This window comes from Sorghum bicolor, chromosome 10, assembly GCF_000003195.3.
Source record: "Sorghum bicolor cultivar BTx623 chromosome 10, Sorghum_bicolor_NCBIv3, whole genome shotgun sequence".
In the NCBI taxonomy this organism is placed as follows: domain Eukaryota; kingdom Viridiplantae; phylum Streptophyta; class Magnoliopsida; order Poales; family Poaceae; genus Sorghum; species Sorghum bicolor.
This window is the reverse complement of record NC_012879.2, coordinates 1,161,087-1,175,094: the sequence shown is the minus strand read 5'-3', so window position 1 is coordinate 1,175,094 and position 14,008 is coordinate 1,161,087. Positions and strand designations below refer to the sequence as shown.

General features: G+C 47.6%; 3 protein-coding genes across 4 annotated transcripts; all 3 read left to right on the top strand.

Moving 5' to 3' along the window:
- LOC8066922 lies at nucleotides 1,067-3,916 on the top strand. Of its 2 annotated transcripts, XM_021449588.1 has the most exons (2): nucleotides 1,067-3,633; nucleotides 3,824-3,916. In XM_021449588.1, exons 1-2 carry the CDS (start codon nucleotides 1,357-1,359, stop codon nucleotides 3,869-3,871), a joined length of 2,325 nt encoding a protein of 774 aa, XP_021305263.1. In that variant the 5' UTR covers nucleotides 1,067-1,356; the 3' UTR covers nucleotides 3,872-3,916. The 2 variants fall into 2 exon arrangements, with proteins under 2 accessions (XP_021305263.1, XP_002437727.1); XM_002437682.2 differs by having other exon boundaries at nucleotides 1,067-3,916.
- LOC8066921 (chaperone protein dnaJ GFA2, mitochondrial) lies at nucleotides 4,434-11,238 on the top strand. The gene is made up of 17 exons (XM_002437681.2): nucleotides 4,434-4,622; nucleotides 4,739-4,822; nucleotides 4,928-5,019; nucleotides 5,470-5,553; nucleotides 5,649-5,687; nucleotides 5,909-6,031; nucleotides 7,757-7,807; nucleotides 7,884-7,971; nucleotides 8,062-8,126; nucleotides 8,213-8,287; nucleotides 8,686-8,758; nucleotides 8,861-8,949; nucleotides 9,038-9,109; nucleotides 9,873-9,929; nucleotides 10,010-10,058; nucleotides 10,538-10,604; nucleotides 10,688-11,238. The coding sequence occupies exons 1-17, from the start codon at nucleotides 4,523-4,525 to the stop codon at nucleotides 10,785-10,787; spliced, it is 1,308 nt and encodes a 435-aa protein (XP_002437726.1). The 5' UTR covers nucleotides 4,434-4,522; the 3' UTR covers nucleotides 10,788-11,238.
- Nucleotides 11,394-13,121, top strand: LOC8069027 (formimidoyltransferase-cyclodeaminase). Its single transcript, XM_021450164.1, has 2 exons — nucleotides 11,394-12,079; nucleotides 12,285-13,121. Exons 1-2 carry the CDS (start codon nucleotides 11,593-11,595, stop codon nucleotides 12,812-12,814), a joined length of 1,017 nt encoding a protein of 338 aa, XP_021305839.1. The 5' UTR covers nucleotides 11,394-11,592; the 3' UTR covers nucleotides 12,815-13,121.

Below are 14,008 nucleotides of genomic sequence, written 5' to 3'. Positions count from 1 at the left end.
ACTTATTATAATTTTGGGTCTACCTTTGGTAGATCTGAGCGTTTGTGATAAGATTCACGATGATTTGAATGCAAACTTGTTTGTTTGAGCTTATTTTCTGAATTTGTTAGTCATTCAGCAATGTTTTTCTCTCGCAACAAGTCAGCGAATATTGTTTTCAGCTATAACTTTTTAACAAGCGAACAAGCATGTAGTTCTTGATTGGATTCGTCCGTTAACCACTACATGTACTGATGTACTATCTCTTTCTTTCTTCTTCTATGTAAGAGGGTGTTAGGAAGCACTAGGCCATAGGTACTTTTGCCCAAATTCTCATCCGCATATATGTTGAGTAATCAATGGACAATGTTGTGATCTATTTTATAATACAACGCAGACAGTTACAACACACGTTCACTTACCTCTATATGAATGCATACATACAAACACTATCCCTATTCCCTATAAACATAATCGACAGATCCTCAAAATTAATGAAGTCACGTCTCAGTTGTCTAACTGTTGACAGAAACGTCACATATACCACTAAAAACACACACCATTAAATTTTGCAATATTCATTCACTCTTGTGGAAAAGCTTGTACTGAGGCTGATTTATTTTATAGAACATTTATTGAATATGTCCCTTGTGACAGAAGGGATTAATTAAAGATAAAAAAACAGAGCCAGGGCCGGCCCGGCGGCCCCGCAATATTAACGTGCTGACAAATCAAAAGGAAATGCTGTCATTGGGGAGCATTGGATCTCTTTGTTAAAAGGAAAAGGTTAAAAGCCAAAGTCGAAAAAAAATGATTAAAAAGAGCAGAGATGCACGTTTTCCGATAGAATAGAGGTGATCATCAAATCAGTCATGATGAGATTTCTTTTTGATCGTAATCATGACGAGAATTAGATACTTACACAGAACACATGGGTCGTTACTCGTTAGATTTGCACTCACGCCATGCATCTCGTGTTCATCACGATATACAATTTCTACAAGATCATTATATATATATATAGGGAAATTAGTTTACTACGGGACACTCAAGGAAATTGGTCGTCGGCGCACACCGCTAGACCTAGAATTTGTCCAATATTTATTATAAATTTGTAGTTCTTTATCACAGTGAATACCACAATGACTATTTTATTCATTTCTTAGTTTTGAGCGCGGTGTCCACTAGCAAACGACCACGAATTTCTTGGTTTAGCGGTATATGCCATCTAATTACACGTTTCCCATTGTCCCACGTCTTATATATAGTGCATATATATACAAGCACGCAATGCTACTATGCTAGTTATGTTCACTAGCTCTTCTTGCATTGCATATCCTAGTGTCCTTAGCAATATTAACAGCTAAATTAAGCAAGATGAGTCACTTCAATGAGAGCAGCGGATACTGCAATGCAACGCTGAAGTCGTTCGTGTACAACCTGACGTCCTCGTACGCCGACCAGAGGAACGAAGCGACCATGGTGGCCACGTCGGTGGTCATGTTCGCCCTCGCGACGCTCTTCTTCAACCTCAACCTCTTCAGCCGCCTCTCCGACATCAGCGCCATCCTCAACCCCAGCGTGCGGCTCTTCCTCTCCACCTCGCTCTCCCTCTTCCTCCCCGTCATGTCCTACCTCTTCTCCGAGGCCAAGAACCAGGGCGCCACCACCGCCACCGGCGCCGCCGGGACCGAGCTCTCGCTGCGCGCTCGGGTCATCCTCATGTGGATGCTCCTGGTGGAGCTCCTCCGCAAGAAGGTGGAGGCGATCCTTGTCGGCGGCACGCAGGGGTACTCCGGCACCATCGAGCGCGCCGCCCGCATCGCCTGGCTCGGCTACCTCGTCTTCTACAACCTCAGGAGCGCCGGCAAGAAGGCGCTGTACGGCATCTTCTGGGTGCTCGCGGCGGCCAAGCTGGTGCAGAGGTTCGTCACCTTGGAGCTCGCCAAGCGCTCCTTCGCCTACGGCAAGAACCCCACGCTTGTCGCCTCCTACATGGCTCAGATACTCAAGGAGGAGGAGGAAGAGGACGACGGCGGCGGTGGATCATCGGACCTCCTGAAGCGGTGCAACTATGTCGTGGCGGGCGAAGAGGACTTGGAGAAGAAGGCCGGCCCCGACGGCTACGACCTCGAGCATGACGCGCTCAAGGAGGCCGTCGCAAGAGACGACTCCACGGTCGTCACGGTGGGCAAGATCTGGAAGCTCGCCGAGAGCGACGAGCTGCTCGGGAAGGACCCCAGGCTGAAGAGGCTGTGCCTGTCCATGGCGCTCTTCAAGCTGCTTCGCCGGAGGCTGGAGGACTTCCCCATCACCGGCGCGGAGACCCGCAACTGCTACAAGCTCATCTTCAGAGGCCTTATCTGCGAGGACGAAGCCCCGGCCGGCAGCGGCGGCGGGGACACCGCCAGCGCCACTGCCGCCGGCGCCATTGCGCTGTTCCAGGTGTTCGACAGCGAGGTCCAGTTCCTGTGCGAGTACTACCACTCCGTGCACCCCGTGGTGCTTGCCAGCCCCTTCTTCTTCCTCGCCAACTACATCCTCTTCCCCATCGTCGTGTGGGCCTTCTGCCTCCTCACCATCATCCTGTGCAGCCACGGCGACGTGCGCTACGCTTTCCAGAGCTTGAGAGCCGACAACTACGCCATCTCGTTCGGCCTGATGAAGATGACCGGATGCATCCTGGCCAAAATCGGGAGTTCGCCGCAGAACCTCTTCTCCACCGTGGACACGTCCATCACCATCCTCCTCCTCCTCTCCTTCGCCTACGAGGAGGTCTGGGAGTTCGTCGTCTTCCTGCTCTCCAACTGGTTCATGGCGTCGCTCCTGTGCAGCTACGCCTCCACGCCGCGGTGGCGCGAGAGCCCGCTCCTGAGCGGGATCATCCGCCGCATCCTCTGGGTGCGCAACATGCTCAGCCAGCACACCGTCTCCTTCAAGCAGGTGTCGATGCTGTGGTTCCCGTTCTGCCGGCTCTCGTCGGCGCTGCCGACCAAGGCCGTGCCCGTCGAAGCCAAGAAAGCCATCGTGACCCGCCTGGCGAGCGCCGCCGCCGGCTCCGCCCCTCTGAGCAACGGCAGGTCCGTGGTGCGGTCGGATACGGAGCTCTCGTGGGCATGCGGGAGCAGCGCCGGCGGCATCGCCGAGGTCATCCTCACCTGGCACATCGCCACCGCGCTCTTGGAGGCGAAGCACCCGCTGCCGAGGAAGACCAAGCCCGGAGCTGACCGCGAGGTGGCCATGGCGCTGTCCAGGTACTGCGCCTACCTGGTGGCGTTCCACCCGGAGCTCCTCCCCGACGACAAGGACGGGACGGAGCGCGTGTACAAGGAGACGCAGGAGGAGCTGAAGAAGGAGATGGGGTGCTTCTGGTACTACTGCTCCGGGGTCGACGCCAGGGCCACCAAGCTGATGGAGATCCAGGGGCGGGACAAGGCGGCAGCGGCGGCGACGGCGGCGGCGCTGCGCAAGGGAGCAAAGCTGGGCAAGGCTCTGATGGATAGGCACGACGCCGCGGCTGACGACGTGTGGAGGCTGCTGGCCAAACTATGGACGGAGGTCGTGACGTACGCGGCGCCGACGAGCAGCGAGCTGCACGTCAAGGCACACAAGGAGGCGCTGGCGCAGGGCGGCGAGTTCATCACTGTGCTTTGGGCGCTCACCACCCACACTGGCATAGCCCGTGGGACGCCGGCGGCTGCCTGCGTTTAGCTTGGTGTGTTTGGGGAAAGGGATTGGTGTGTTAATTTAGTGTGCGGCTCGTAAGCTTTGTTGTTTTTATTAGCCACGCGGGAGTGAGATAAAAGACGAACCACTTTTTTGTTGCCTTGTGTGCTTGGTTTGGCATATTCCACCGTTGCCATGGGATTGTTGTGTTTGCCCAAAAGTTTAACAGCTTTGTCAATTTTTTTTGAACTTAGCTTTGTCAATTTTTTAATCCAATGGAAATATATGTGTATACTTTGTTACTCTCGATTGAAGTAAACGGTTCTTGGGCGTTCGTTACGCTTTTTATTAAAACTAGGTAAATACTTTTGGCCTACAAATACCTTATTACTTAAATTTGATTATGTTTGTTAGTTTCGCTAATATACTCGCTTACTGCTCACAAACGAGCAAAGGTAGCAGACCTAACAACGTTCTGTAACTCGTTCTCGAAAAAAAAAGATTATGTTTGCACTAAGTTTTTTTAGTAGAACGAGTGGTTAGACTTGGTGTAAAAAAGTTAAACGTCTTATAATTTAGATTGAGGGTTTAGATACAGAAAATAGAAGGTACTCCTAGAAGATAGGCTTGTCTATGGAGGATTTTTTTTCCTTTTTGATTTTGATTTTTAAAAATAGTTGCTAGCTGGACAAGCAGCGGGCCCGTATGCGGACGAAGCATTGGACCAAGGCCCAAAGGCCCATCTCGAGCTCCCCAGGCCCCGAGAAGCAGCGCAGGCCATTCCAGAACGTTCGGCGCAGTGTTCTCTTCTTCTTAACCCGCAAGCACACGCGCGGCGCCGGCGAGGCCACACGAGCACCAGTCAGCCGCCACCGCCATGCGGCTCCCCGCCGGCGCACGCCTCGCGCTCCTGCTCGCCCGCCGCTCTCTCTCCTCCTCCGCCTCCTCCTCCTCCCGCCTCCCGCGGGCGCACAGAGGTAATAAGCCCCGAAGCCCCCACCCCCACACTAGGTCTCCGATTCTCCCGGTTCCTCGGGCCTCCCTGGGGCCCCCGCGCGTCCCATGATCTTAGCTTCTCGCGCCCTCCCTGCAGGGATATGGAGTGACGCAGCACGCGTGGTGCCCTCCCGGAGTTCGCCCTTCTCGTCACCGAGTAGCGCCCACAGGTTCTTCCACGGTGAGTGAGTGGTGGGGAAAGTGTTGCTGCTTCGCTCGTTTGGTTTCGGATTAGTGATGATCTCGGCACGTCGGGAGTGGGGTTGATGGTGGAGCGTTGGTGCAGGAACCAGGCCGGTGGCGGCAAGGGACTACTACGATGTGCTCGGCGTCAGTAAGAACGCTAGCCAATCAGACATCAAAAAGGCCTATTATGGGGTATGGTTCTCATGCCTCGAACTCAGCCTCACATTTTGAGGGATTCGTCTGGTGGCACTGGTAGATATTGGTACCACATGCTTAGGGTGCAAATTAGGTGCACGAGAGTTGTGCTACTTCAGTTATTTTTGCGATTTGTAAGTGTAGTCAGTAGGGTGTTGAAGGTTCCATGTACGAAAATCATCATGGTGCAAAATGTCCAGCAATAGCCCTGTAACCGTTGCATTTAGAAAGTGCACCAGCACTCACCCAATTTAGCAAGAGTTTGGTGAGCATCTGGTCAGCATTTTTGTTATATCAATGCAATGAGTATCCATGGTGTTTATTAAGCTGGTACATGCTGTTATTATCCTTTCCTCAATACACTCAAAATATCATTAGACAGTTTCCTTTTCATTCATCAAGTGACCTTACCGTGCCTACCTCTTTCTGCTTCATTTGCTCTAAAAGCTTGCAAAGAAGCTTCATCCAGACACGAATAAAGGTGATGCAGATGCAGAACGGAAGTTTCAAGAGGTTCAACGAGCTTATGAGGTACTTGATGTCTGTTTAGTGTGGTGTGCTTATACCTAACTTAAAGGCGTGTTGGTTCTGTGAATTCTGATGCATATTTTTTGCTGCCAATGTAGACTTTGAAGGATGAACAAAAAAGATCATTATATGATCAGGTAATGATTCAACTGTTTTGATGGCATATATGCTTACATTTCTACTCCTCTTTCTTAGCACAAGTTTTTTTGATGATTCATAAGTGGTCGAATGTTTGAAACTTGTTGGTAGTTCTCTTATCCACACCACATTATACACAATAGTGAGCCTACCAACCTTTAGAGTAAGATTACCTGGTGTCTTGGGGCACTAATGGAATTAGCATTAACTTCTCCTACAGGTTGGTCCTGATCAGTATGAGAAAGCTGCTTCTGGTGGAGGCGGAACTGGCTTTGAGGGTGGTTTTGGAAATCCATTTGAGGATATTTTTAGTGGTGGCGGTGGCAGCGGTGGAATGAATGATGTATGTCATCCCTTTACAACTTTACTTATCATAGCTTATAGATATCCTGTTTTAGTTGTTGGTTTGCTTCTTTTCAACTTTGTAGTTTGTACAATATATGTCACTGACCGTACGAAAAAACTCATCGTCTATGGAAGCTTATTTCATTTTGCATTCTTATTTCAGATCTAATCAGAAAACATGTGTTTACCAGGCACTATGATTTCTGTCTTCTTATCTAATATATGCTACATTTTATTTTACCTCATCAAGTCCATAACCATAACTGATCTGGGATAAATACTGGATGCATTGTTTTTGAGGCGTTGTGGCGAGGCGCGGCGCCCTACCCCATTCACAACGCCTAGGCGTTTGTGGCGGACGCCTAGGCGACGCCATACGCACAATTTAGGCGCCATGAAGGTGTTGCGCAAGCTAGAATTTTAGATACTTGTGCAGGACATACATACCTTGTTCCCAATTCTTAAGCCCATCAGAATACTGTATAGCTAAGAGAGCACTACTAATCAGTAACTATCATACTAATCAAAGGAAGAACCTTCTACTTTGTGCTCTTTAAGAGTGTGGATTAAAGAAAGAACCAAGCAGATATTATACTAATCAAAGAAAGATCCTTGTGCCCTGTGTTGTTTATAAAGGTCTAAAAAAATAACAACCCAAGAAAGCAGGCATTAGTCTCCTCAGGCCAATGTTATAATACTTATAAAAAAGCAGCAATATTAAGAGCAGAGTACATGCACCAAAACAGAGGAGGCGGCAGGGGGCTGGGAAATTTAGAGGACCAGAACAGAGGAGGCGGCAGGGGGCTGGGAGATTTAGGGAACCAAAACAGAGGCAGGAAACACACTTACTACTAGGCAGACGGGCAGGTGCGGACGGGCGACGGCGGAGACTCGAAGTGGGCAGGCAGGCAGGTGTGGATGGGTGACTACATCACGTGCGGACAGCCGGCCCAGCGGTAACAAGGATTCGAGCAGGCGGACTTTCATCCCAGAGGTGCGCGGAGATGCAGAGCCACCGTCACTGCCAAGATGCGGAGATGCAGGGGCGGCTCTACGGCAGGGGCGACCGGCCGGTGGACTCGAGCAGAGGAGCAGCCAAGTGGAGCTCGATGTCTGCCCGCCCCCTTCTCTCTCTCTCTCTCCCCTTGCCCATCCCCTTCTCTCTTCCTCTGCCTCACCGGCACTCGCAGTAAAAGCCTCGAGCGGGAGATTTCGCGTGAGAAGAGCAGTACATGCCGGGTCAATTCCTGCCCTTTTGCTTTTGCTGCGGACGCGCGGTCGATTCCCTCAGGGCTGGTGATTTTGGCGCTTTCCCCCCACGAGTTCGCATCTGGCGTCTGCGGCAAGGCTCTAGGCGTCCGGCGGACGCCATTCCTCGCCTACTCAATGCCTAATCGAGTGAGGCGGACGCCATACTGTCGGAGGTCGTGGTGACCCCGATGCCCAGCACCCGTAGCACGCCTCGTCGCCTAGGCGACGCCTCAAAAACAATGACTGGATGATTTTATTTTATTTACGACTCTTATTTTGTATATTTTCTTTCATTTCGTTATTTGTCACTTAATTCTGTGTCAGTTACTTGGGTATTATATTTCTATTTCCTGTCTCCATTACTTTGTTTCATAACTTCAGAACTGATGTTTTTAGTTGATGAGTGTACTTTAGTTCTCTTTTAAATCGGCTACAACTAATTTTAGTTTTTTTGTATTTGTTCGTTATGAAGTTCTTTAGGAACATTTTCAGGGATAGGGACTTTGGAGGACGAGATGTTAAGGTAATTTCTGCACTCATTTTCATTGCACATTAAGTTGTACCCTGTGCATTGCAGTTCCATTGATCCCATTTTGCAGGTTGCACTTGAACTATCATTTATGGAAGCAGTTCAAGGGTGCAGCAAAACGATAAACTACCAAACGTCTGTAAAATGTGAAACCTGCGGTATGTTGTTGCAGTTTTTATCTCATCACAACATTTTTTAGGTAATTAGGCCTTCTGATTTTTTTTCTCTGCTGATGACTTCTTTTTCAGGTGGAGCTGGTGTGCCTCCTGGAACCAAACCTGAAACATGTCCATCTTGCAGGGGTTCAGGATTTGTTAGTTCTTCCTCCATCACATTGCTTTTGTCTATCCAGTTTAACTAGCATTTTTATTTATGTTGGTTTTTAATTATTGTTGACAGATGTTCATGCAAACCGGGCCCTTCAGGATGCAATCAACATGCACAAAATGTGGTGGTTCTGGGAAGACTGTGAAGGTATGATTTCCTGTTTTAATGACGGATATCAGCTGCAACAAAAAGAAAATAGTGTATGTAGCACAGTTGTGGTATCAGGCCTCCTATACTATGAATCATCATAGTACACCTTCAGCACAGATATTTCACTGAGGTTGATGATCCTGAAGCCTGAATTACTTTGAACCTCACCATATTTTATCCTACTTGTCATGGTTCATGAATGATTCCTACTTGTCATGGTTCATGAATGATTTATTTCCTAACTGCACATAAAGCCAGCTCTATCATGTTAACTACTTAAAAGAGGATAGGTAATTGAGTTACCCTGTGCTCTGTGGACTTCCTATATAGAACAGCTTACGAGTTATGATTAATTACAACAACACTGTGGTTATGTTTCTGTGTTATTCTTTTAGGAATTCTGCAAGACATGCAGAGGAAACAAAGTTGTGCCTGGAACGAAATCAGTCCACCTTGACATACTGGCTGGTGGGTTTCAAGTTGTCATGGTTCATTGGAATCTTACAGTGCTGTTAGGATTCTCTTGTTATGTGTGGCAAGATATAATTGAACATTATCCTTTTGTTGCAGGTTCGGATAATGAGGATACTATAAAGGTTGTTAGATCAGGTGGAGAAGACCCAGACGGCCGTCCAGGTGATCTTTATGTGACCCTCAAGGTCAGTCCTCTTCAGCCCTTACAGTTCAGTTGCACAGTTGATGAATGAAGGAGTATAGTTAACCTTCAAAGGGCTATTTTTTCTCCAGGTTCGTGAGGATCCTGTATTCCGTAGAGAAAAAGGTGATATTCATGTTGATGCTGTTCTGAATGTGACTCAGGTAATTTGGTGCATTTTCCAACAATCTGTTCATTTTGCACCCTATGATTATAGTTAAATGAAGTGTCCATATGGTGCTAACCACCTTTCCACGGTGCTAAGATATGAACTTCATTCTGGTACATCGACTTACCAAAGAGGCAAAGAAAGAGAAAAAAAAAATCTTTGATCTTTCAGACAGCTAGCAATATTCTTACTTTAATCACACTGGCTCTTGAAGTCTTGATGTTATCTGTTACCAGCAAGGGACTTAGAGCATCTCCAGTGCTAAATCGAACAAAACTGACAAGGTTCGGTTGAGTGCAGTTCGGTTTGAGAGAGCTGCAGTGTGGCGTCGGTGTTTGCTCCAAAGAAAAATTAAACAAATCGGAAGTGACCCTGCCTAGGAGGTTTCACACACAACATTATCAATGGCTTGTCCTGTATAAAGATTTTTTTATTGAAACAGTCACGGCACGGTTCGGTGCTTGAGTTTGGTTCGCTTTTAGTTCTGACAACGAGCAGCCGAACCGTCTAGTGTTCTCGGTTCGATTTGCTTCTCCCTCGGTTCGATTCTGCGATACACTGGAGATGCCCTTAGAACCTTATGTGGGTCTTTCAAATGAAATATCCATCTACTAGTAACTCAGACAGTCAGGTATAGGCTAGGCTATATCTCTGTGCCTGCATTTCTACTCCCCTAGTCCCCTGAAAGTTGTTGATTAGGCCGTTTGCTTAGCACGTTTTAGTAGCATGCATATTCTGATTGCTCATATACTTTGTAGGCAATTTTGGGAGGGACAGTTCAAGTCCCAACTCTTAGTGGAGACGTTGTTCTAAAGGTATGTCAGATAGCTGACTTTCATTGTACATTCCCTTTATATCTTTGATAATTTTCATTGACCTTGCTATCTTCTCACAGGTCAAACCTGGTACTCAACCTGGTCAGAAGGTAGTTCTGAGAGGAAAAGGTAATTTACTCTGCACATTTTTGTTTTGTTTTGTGAGTGCATTATCTCTTTAATTACAGCTTGTAACACACCTATGATGCGTACTTGTAATCTTTTGACTGACATGCCTGGTGTTCCTAAAATTATTGTCGTTTAGTTAACTGCACAAAATGAAGCGGTTAGGTTAAGTGAAACAGGAAAAATATTAATATTTAGTACCACACAGAGAGATAAAGAAACAGAATGTGCACAAGATGAAACAATTAGGTTGATGAATATCCAAAAGTTTTCTGGAACATAGTGATGTCAGAGATTATGTTCTTGTGTGGAAGTAACAAAATATGAATAAATCAATCAACCAATCAAATTTTCCTGCTTATGTGTTAAGAATGGAAAATTTAACTGGCATCTAGGTGAACTGCCAGTTTGAATTTAAGAAGTTGTGGGAACTTGCATGTGCATATAAACCAAAGCCTAAATACTTGCATGTGATCCTGCAGGGATCAAGGCAAGAAACTCACCATACTATGGAGATCAATATGTCCATTTCAATGTCACCATCCCTATGTAAGTTGCCTCTCAAAATGGAGTAGTCTATACTATTGTGCACCGAGCTGCTTGAGGTGAGACACATATATAATATCGTGCAGGAATTTGACACCAAGACAGCGGGTGCTGATTGAGGAATTCGCGAAGGAAGAGCAAGGCGAAGATGAGAAGGACGCGAAGGCAGCCGGGGCATCAGGATAGCCTATTTTAGGAGCCAATCCACATTCCAATAGTGCCTTAGCTGATCTTTATACCGTGAGGTAGAATAGGCTGCTGCCTGAAATTCGCAGGCAACATATAGCTGGTTGCATGGAATACTGGAATTTCCACCGCAACATATAGATCTTTGTTTGGGATTTTGTAGCTGGAATAATACTAGATCGCCCGTGCCTGATATGTTCAATCCTAAGCCTAATGCTAGCAGGGCGTGCAAGGACTCTTGTACAATTTTGTTGATCAGGGTGACCAGATGTAAAAACACACGGTACCAATGCCAATTCATGTTTTCTGTCGAGGTTTTGGCTTTTATTAAGAGAAGATGGACTACTGTAGTTCCTGGTTTCTGTCTGTTCTCGACGAAAGATGTAATTCCAATTCCGTGTTGACTGTTTCCAAGAAAGAATATATACTATAGTTTGTGGGTTGGCATGAATTTGTGCTGAGCTCTGAAGATGGCGAGCTGAACAATTGTTACTTTTGCCTCTGAGGCCTGGCACGCATGTTTTGCATTTTTCGGTGAAGAATGTTGTATTCAGGGGTTAACATCATAGACGCTCATTCCCCCTTCTCTCCGTCCTATCAAATATACACAAAACATGATAACATTTTATTATGCTCAATAAATATTATGAGATCAATAGTGCTATATTTTTATAATAAATATATTTCGTACCATTCTCTGTAAATCCAATCATTCCTCCAAAAACTGAGATTAAAAAAAAGGTTGCTTTTTGATGCAAATCTGCGGCCACCAACAAATGCAGCCATCATCTCATCACCAAACAAAATGTTGCCATCGTCTCCAATTCCCCCAGCCCAGAGAAATGCTGCTGCCGTCACGACGACGACGCAGGCGAAGAGGGACGACGGCGCGACGAGGATGGTGAGGCCCGCGCTGGCGTGCTGCAAGCTCTACATCTCCGAGGCCCGCAACGCGGGGGCGCTGCGCGCCATCGAACACGCGGCGGCGGCGCTCCGCCCGGCGGCCGCCCTCGTCAACGCCTTCGCCGACGACGCCTACAACCGGGTCGGGTACACGCTCGTGTCCCCACTCGCGGGCGACGGCACCGGCGAGGCACCGCCGCTGCACCGCGCGGCGTTCCGCGTGGTCGCGGCCGCGCTCGAGGCCGTCGACTTGGGCGCGCACGCCGGCGCGCACCCGCGCCTCGGTGTCGTCGACCACGTTGCCTTCCACCCTCTCGCCGGCGCTCGCCTCGAGGACGTCGCCGCGCTCACCAGGGCCGTCGCGGCGGACATCGGAGAAAATCTTCAAGGTCCTCACCCCAAAATGCGATTTTGCTGCAATTGATCGATAGACGAGTATTTCTAAGAATCAATCAACTGAGCCCAAAAAAAAACATCATCTTTGCGATATATAATTCCATAAGCCTTGCAGCTAAACCACCTTTTAATTACAGCCAAAATCTGCATTTTTCACTGAAACATGTGCTTAAACGTCGTGCATTTTCTCTGTAGCAGTGTCTACGTATCTCTACGGCGCAGCTCACAAAGACGGCAGGACGCTGGCGTCCATCAGGAGGCAGCTGGGCTACTTCACGCCGACCTCCCCCGGCGGCGACCAATGGTGCGGCGCGCCGGACGCGCCGCTGCCGGTGGCCCCCGACGCCGGGCCGGTGACGCCGTCCAGGTCCAAGGGCGTGGTGGTGGTGGGCGCGACGGCGTGGGTGGACAACTACAACGTGCCCGTGCGCACGGCCGACGTCGGCGCGGCGAGGCGCATCGCGCGCGCCGTCAGCGAGCGCGGCGGCGGGCTCGCGTCCGTGCAGGCCATGGGGCTCGCGCACGGCGACGGCGCCGCCGAGGTCGCATGCAACCTGCTCGACCCGGCCGCGGTGGGCGCGGACCAGGTGCAGGAGAGGGTGCGCCGGCTCGCCGCCGCGATGGGAATCGGCGTCGGCGAGGGGTACTTCACCGACTTGTCGCAGGAGAAGGTCGTCGAGCTGTACTTGCAGCAGGCGGCTCAAGCGGAGGCTGCTTCTCGGCAGTGACTGGTTGGTTGTTACTTGTTAGTGTGCAGTTCACGAAGGAATCACAGCAGGGTCATGATGCATCACAGTACTGATTACCAGGAGTAGAAAAGCAGAATTACGGAATAACAAAAAACTAATTTAGTTGTGGATCTTCAAAAGTTCGTAATAATCTAGTATCTAGCAAGCCAGCAGTTGTAGAATGTTTCAGGCCTGTCTCTCTGGAGGCCTCTGAACAATGCAGAAAGTTGAGCTGCCAACAGTATGCACAATCTAAGATTGAAGAACAGTGGAAGCATTGCAATAGTATTCATATTTTTCATAGCAATCATGGGAAAATATACGTTGCCACAAAGGCAGACTGCAAAAGGGTGAAAACGCGCAAGGCGGTCTTGTTTTCTGAACAACAAAACTGAAGCAAAACCTGACTGCAGTTACTCCCTCCATACCGAATTATAAGGCATTTTAAGAATTTTGAAAAGCCAAAGCATTTTAAGTTTGACTAAATTTATATGATAAAATAATAATATTTATAATATTAACTAAGTATTATTAAGTTTTTTATTAATTATATTTTCATAATATGTCTATTTGATGTCACGAATCTTTATAGTTTATTCTGTAATTTTAGTCAAACTTAAAGATACTTTGACTCTCCAAAATTCTTGAAATGTCTTATAATTTGGGATGGAGTATAAATAATATATGCTGCATAACTAAGTATTATTAAGTTCGTTATTAATTATATTTTCATAATGTGTCTATTTGATGTCACAAATCTTTATAATTTTTTCTGTGATTTTAATCAAACTTAAGATGTTTTGACTCTCTAAAATTCTTGAAATACCTTATAATTTGGGATGGAGGGAGTACAAAATAATATGCTTTGCAGTTTGTAGTAGTTCAAAATAATTTAAAAGGAACAATTTTCAGTCAACTGCTTGTCAATTTCTTCAATGGGAACCACCACGCCAATCCTCACACAGCGCTTCTTCATCAACCATACGTCAAGCAACAATGCAAGAATCTTCTAGCTAAACACCACAGCACATACGCTTCTCAGGCCTTCAATCCTTCGAATATGAACTTCTTTTACTTTGCAGTCTTCCTGCACCAATCCAGAGGCCCTCCTTGACAGCGCTGAACTCTGTAACTGGTGATTGTTTCGCCCTCATTGCAGCACTGCTGCTAATATATTTACTCCCTCCGTCACAA

Excerpts from the sequence above, each read along its gene's own strand:
- LOC8066922 (XM_002437682.2), top strand. The coding sequence starts at position 1,357 with ATGAGTCACTTCAATGAGAGCAGCGGATACTGCAATGCAACGCTGAAG.
- LOC8069027 (XM_021450164.1), top strand. The coding sequence starts at position 11,593 with ATGTTGCCATCGTCTCCAATTCCCCCAGCCCAGAGAAATGCTGCTGCC. Across the intron at positions 12,080-12,284 it reads CATCGGAGAAAATCTTCAAG|TGTCTACGTATCTCTACGGC; the intron begins GTCCTCACCCCA and ends TCTCTGTAGCAG.
- LOC8066921 (XM_002437681.2), top strand. The coding sequence starts at position 4,523 with ATGCGGCTCCCCGCCGGCGCACGCCTCGCGCTCCTGCTCGCCCGCCGC. Across the intron at positions 4,823-4,927 it reads CGCCCACAGGTTCTTCCACG|GAACCAGGCCGGTGGCGGCA; the intron begins GTGAGTGAGTGG and ends GCGTTGGTGCAG. Across the intron at positions 9,930-10,009 it reads GTGGAGACGTTGTTCTAAAG|GTCAAACCTGGTACTCAACC; the intron begins GTATGTCAGATA and ends ATCTTCTCACAG.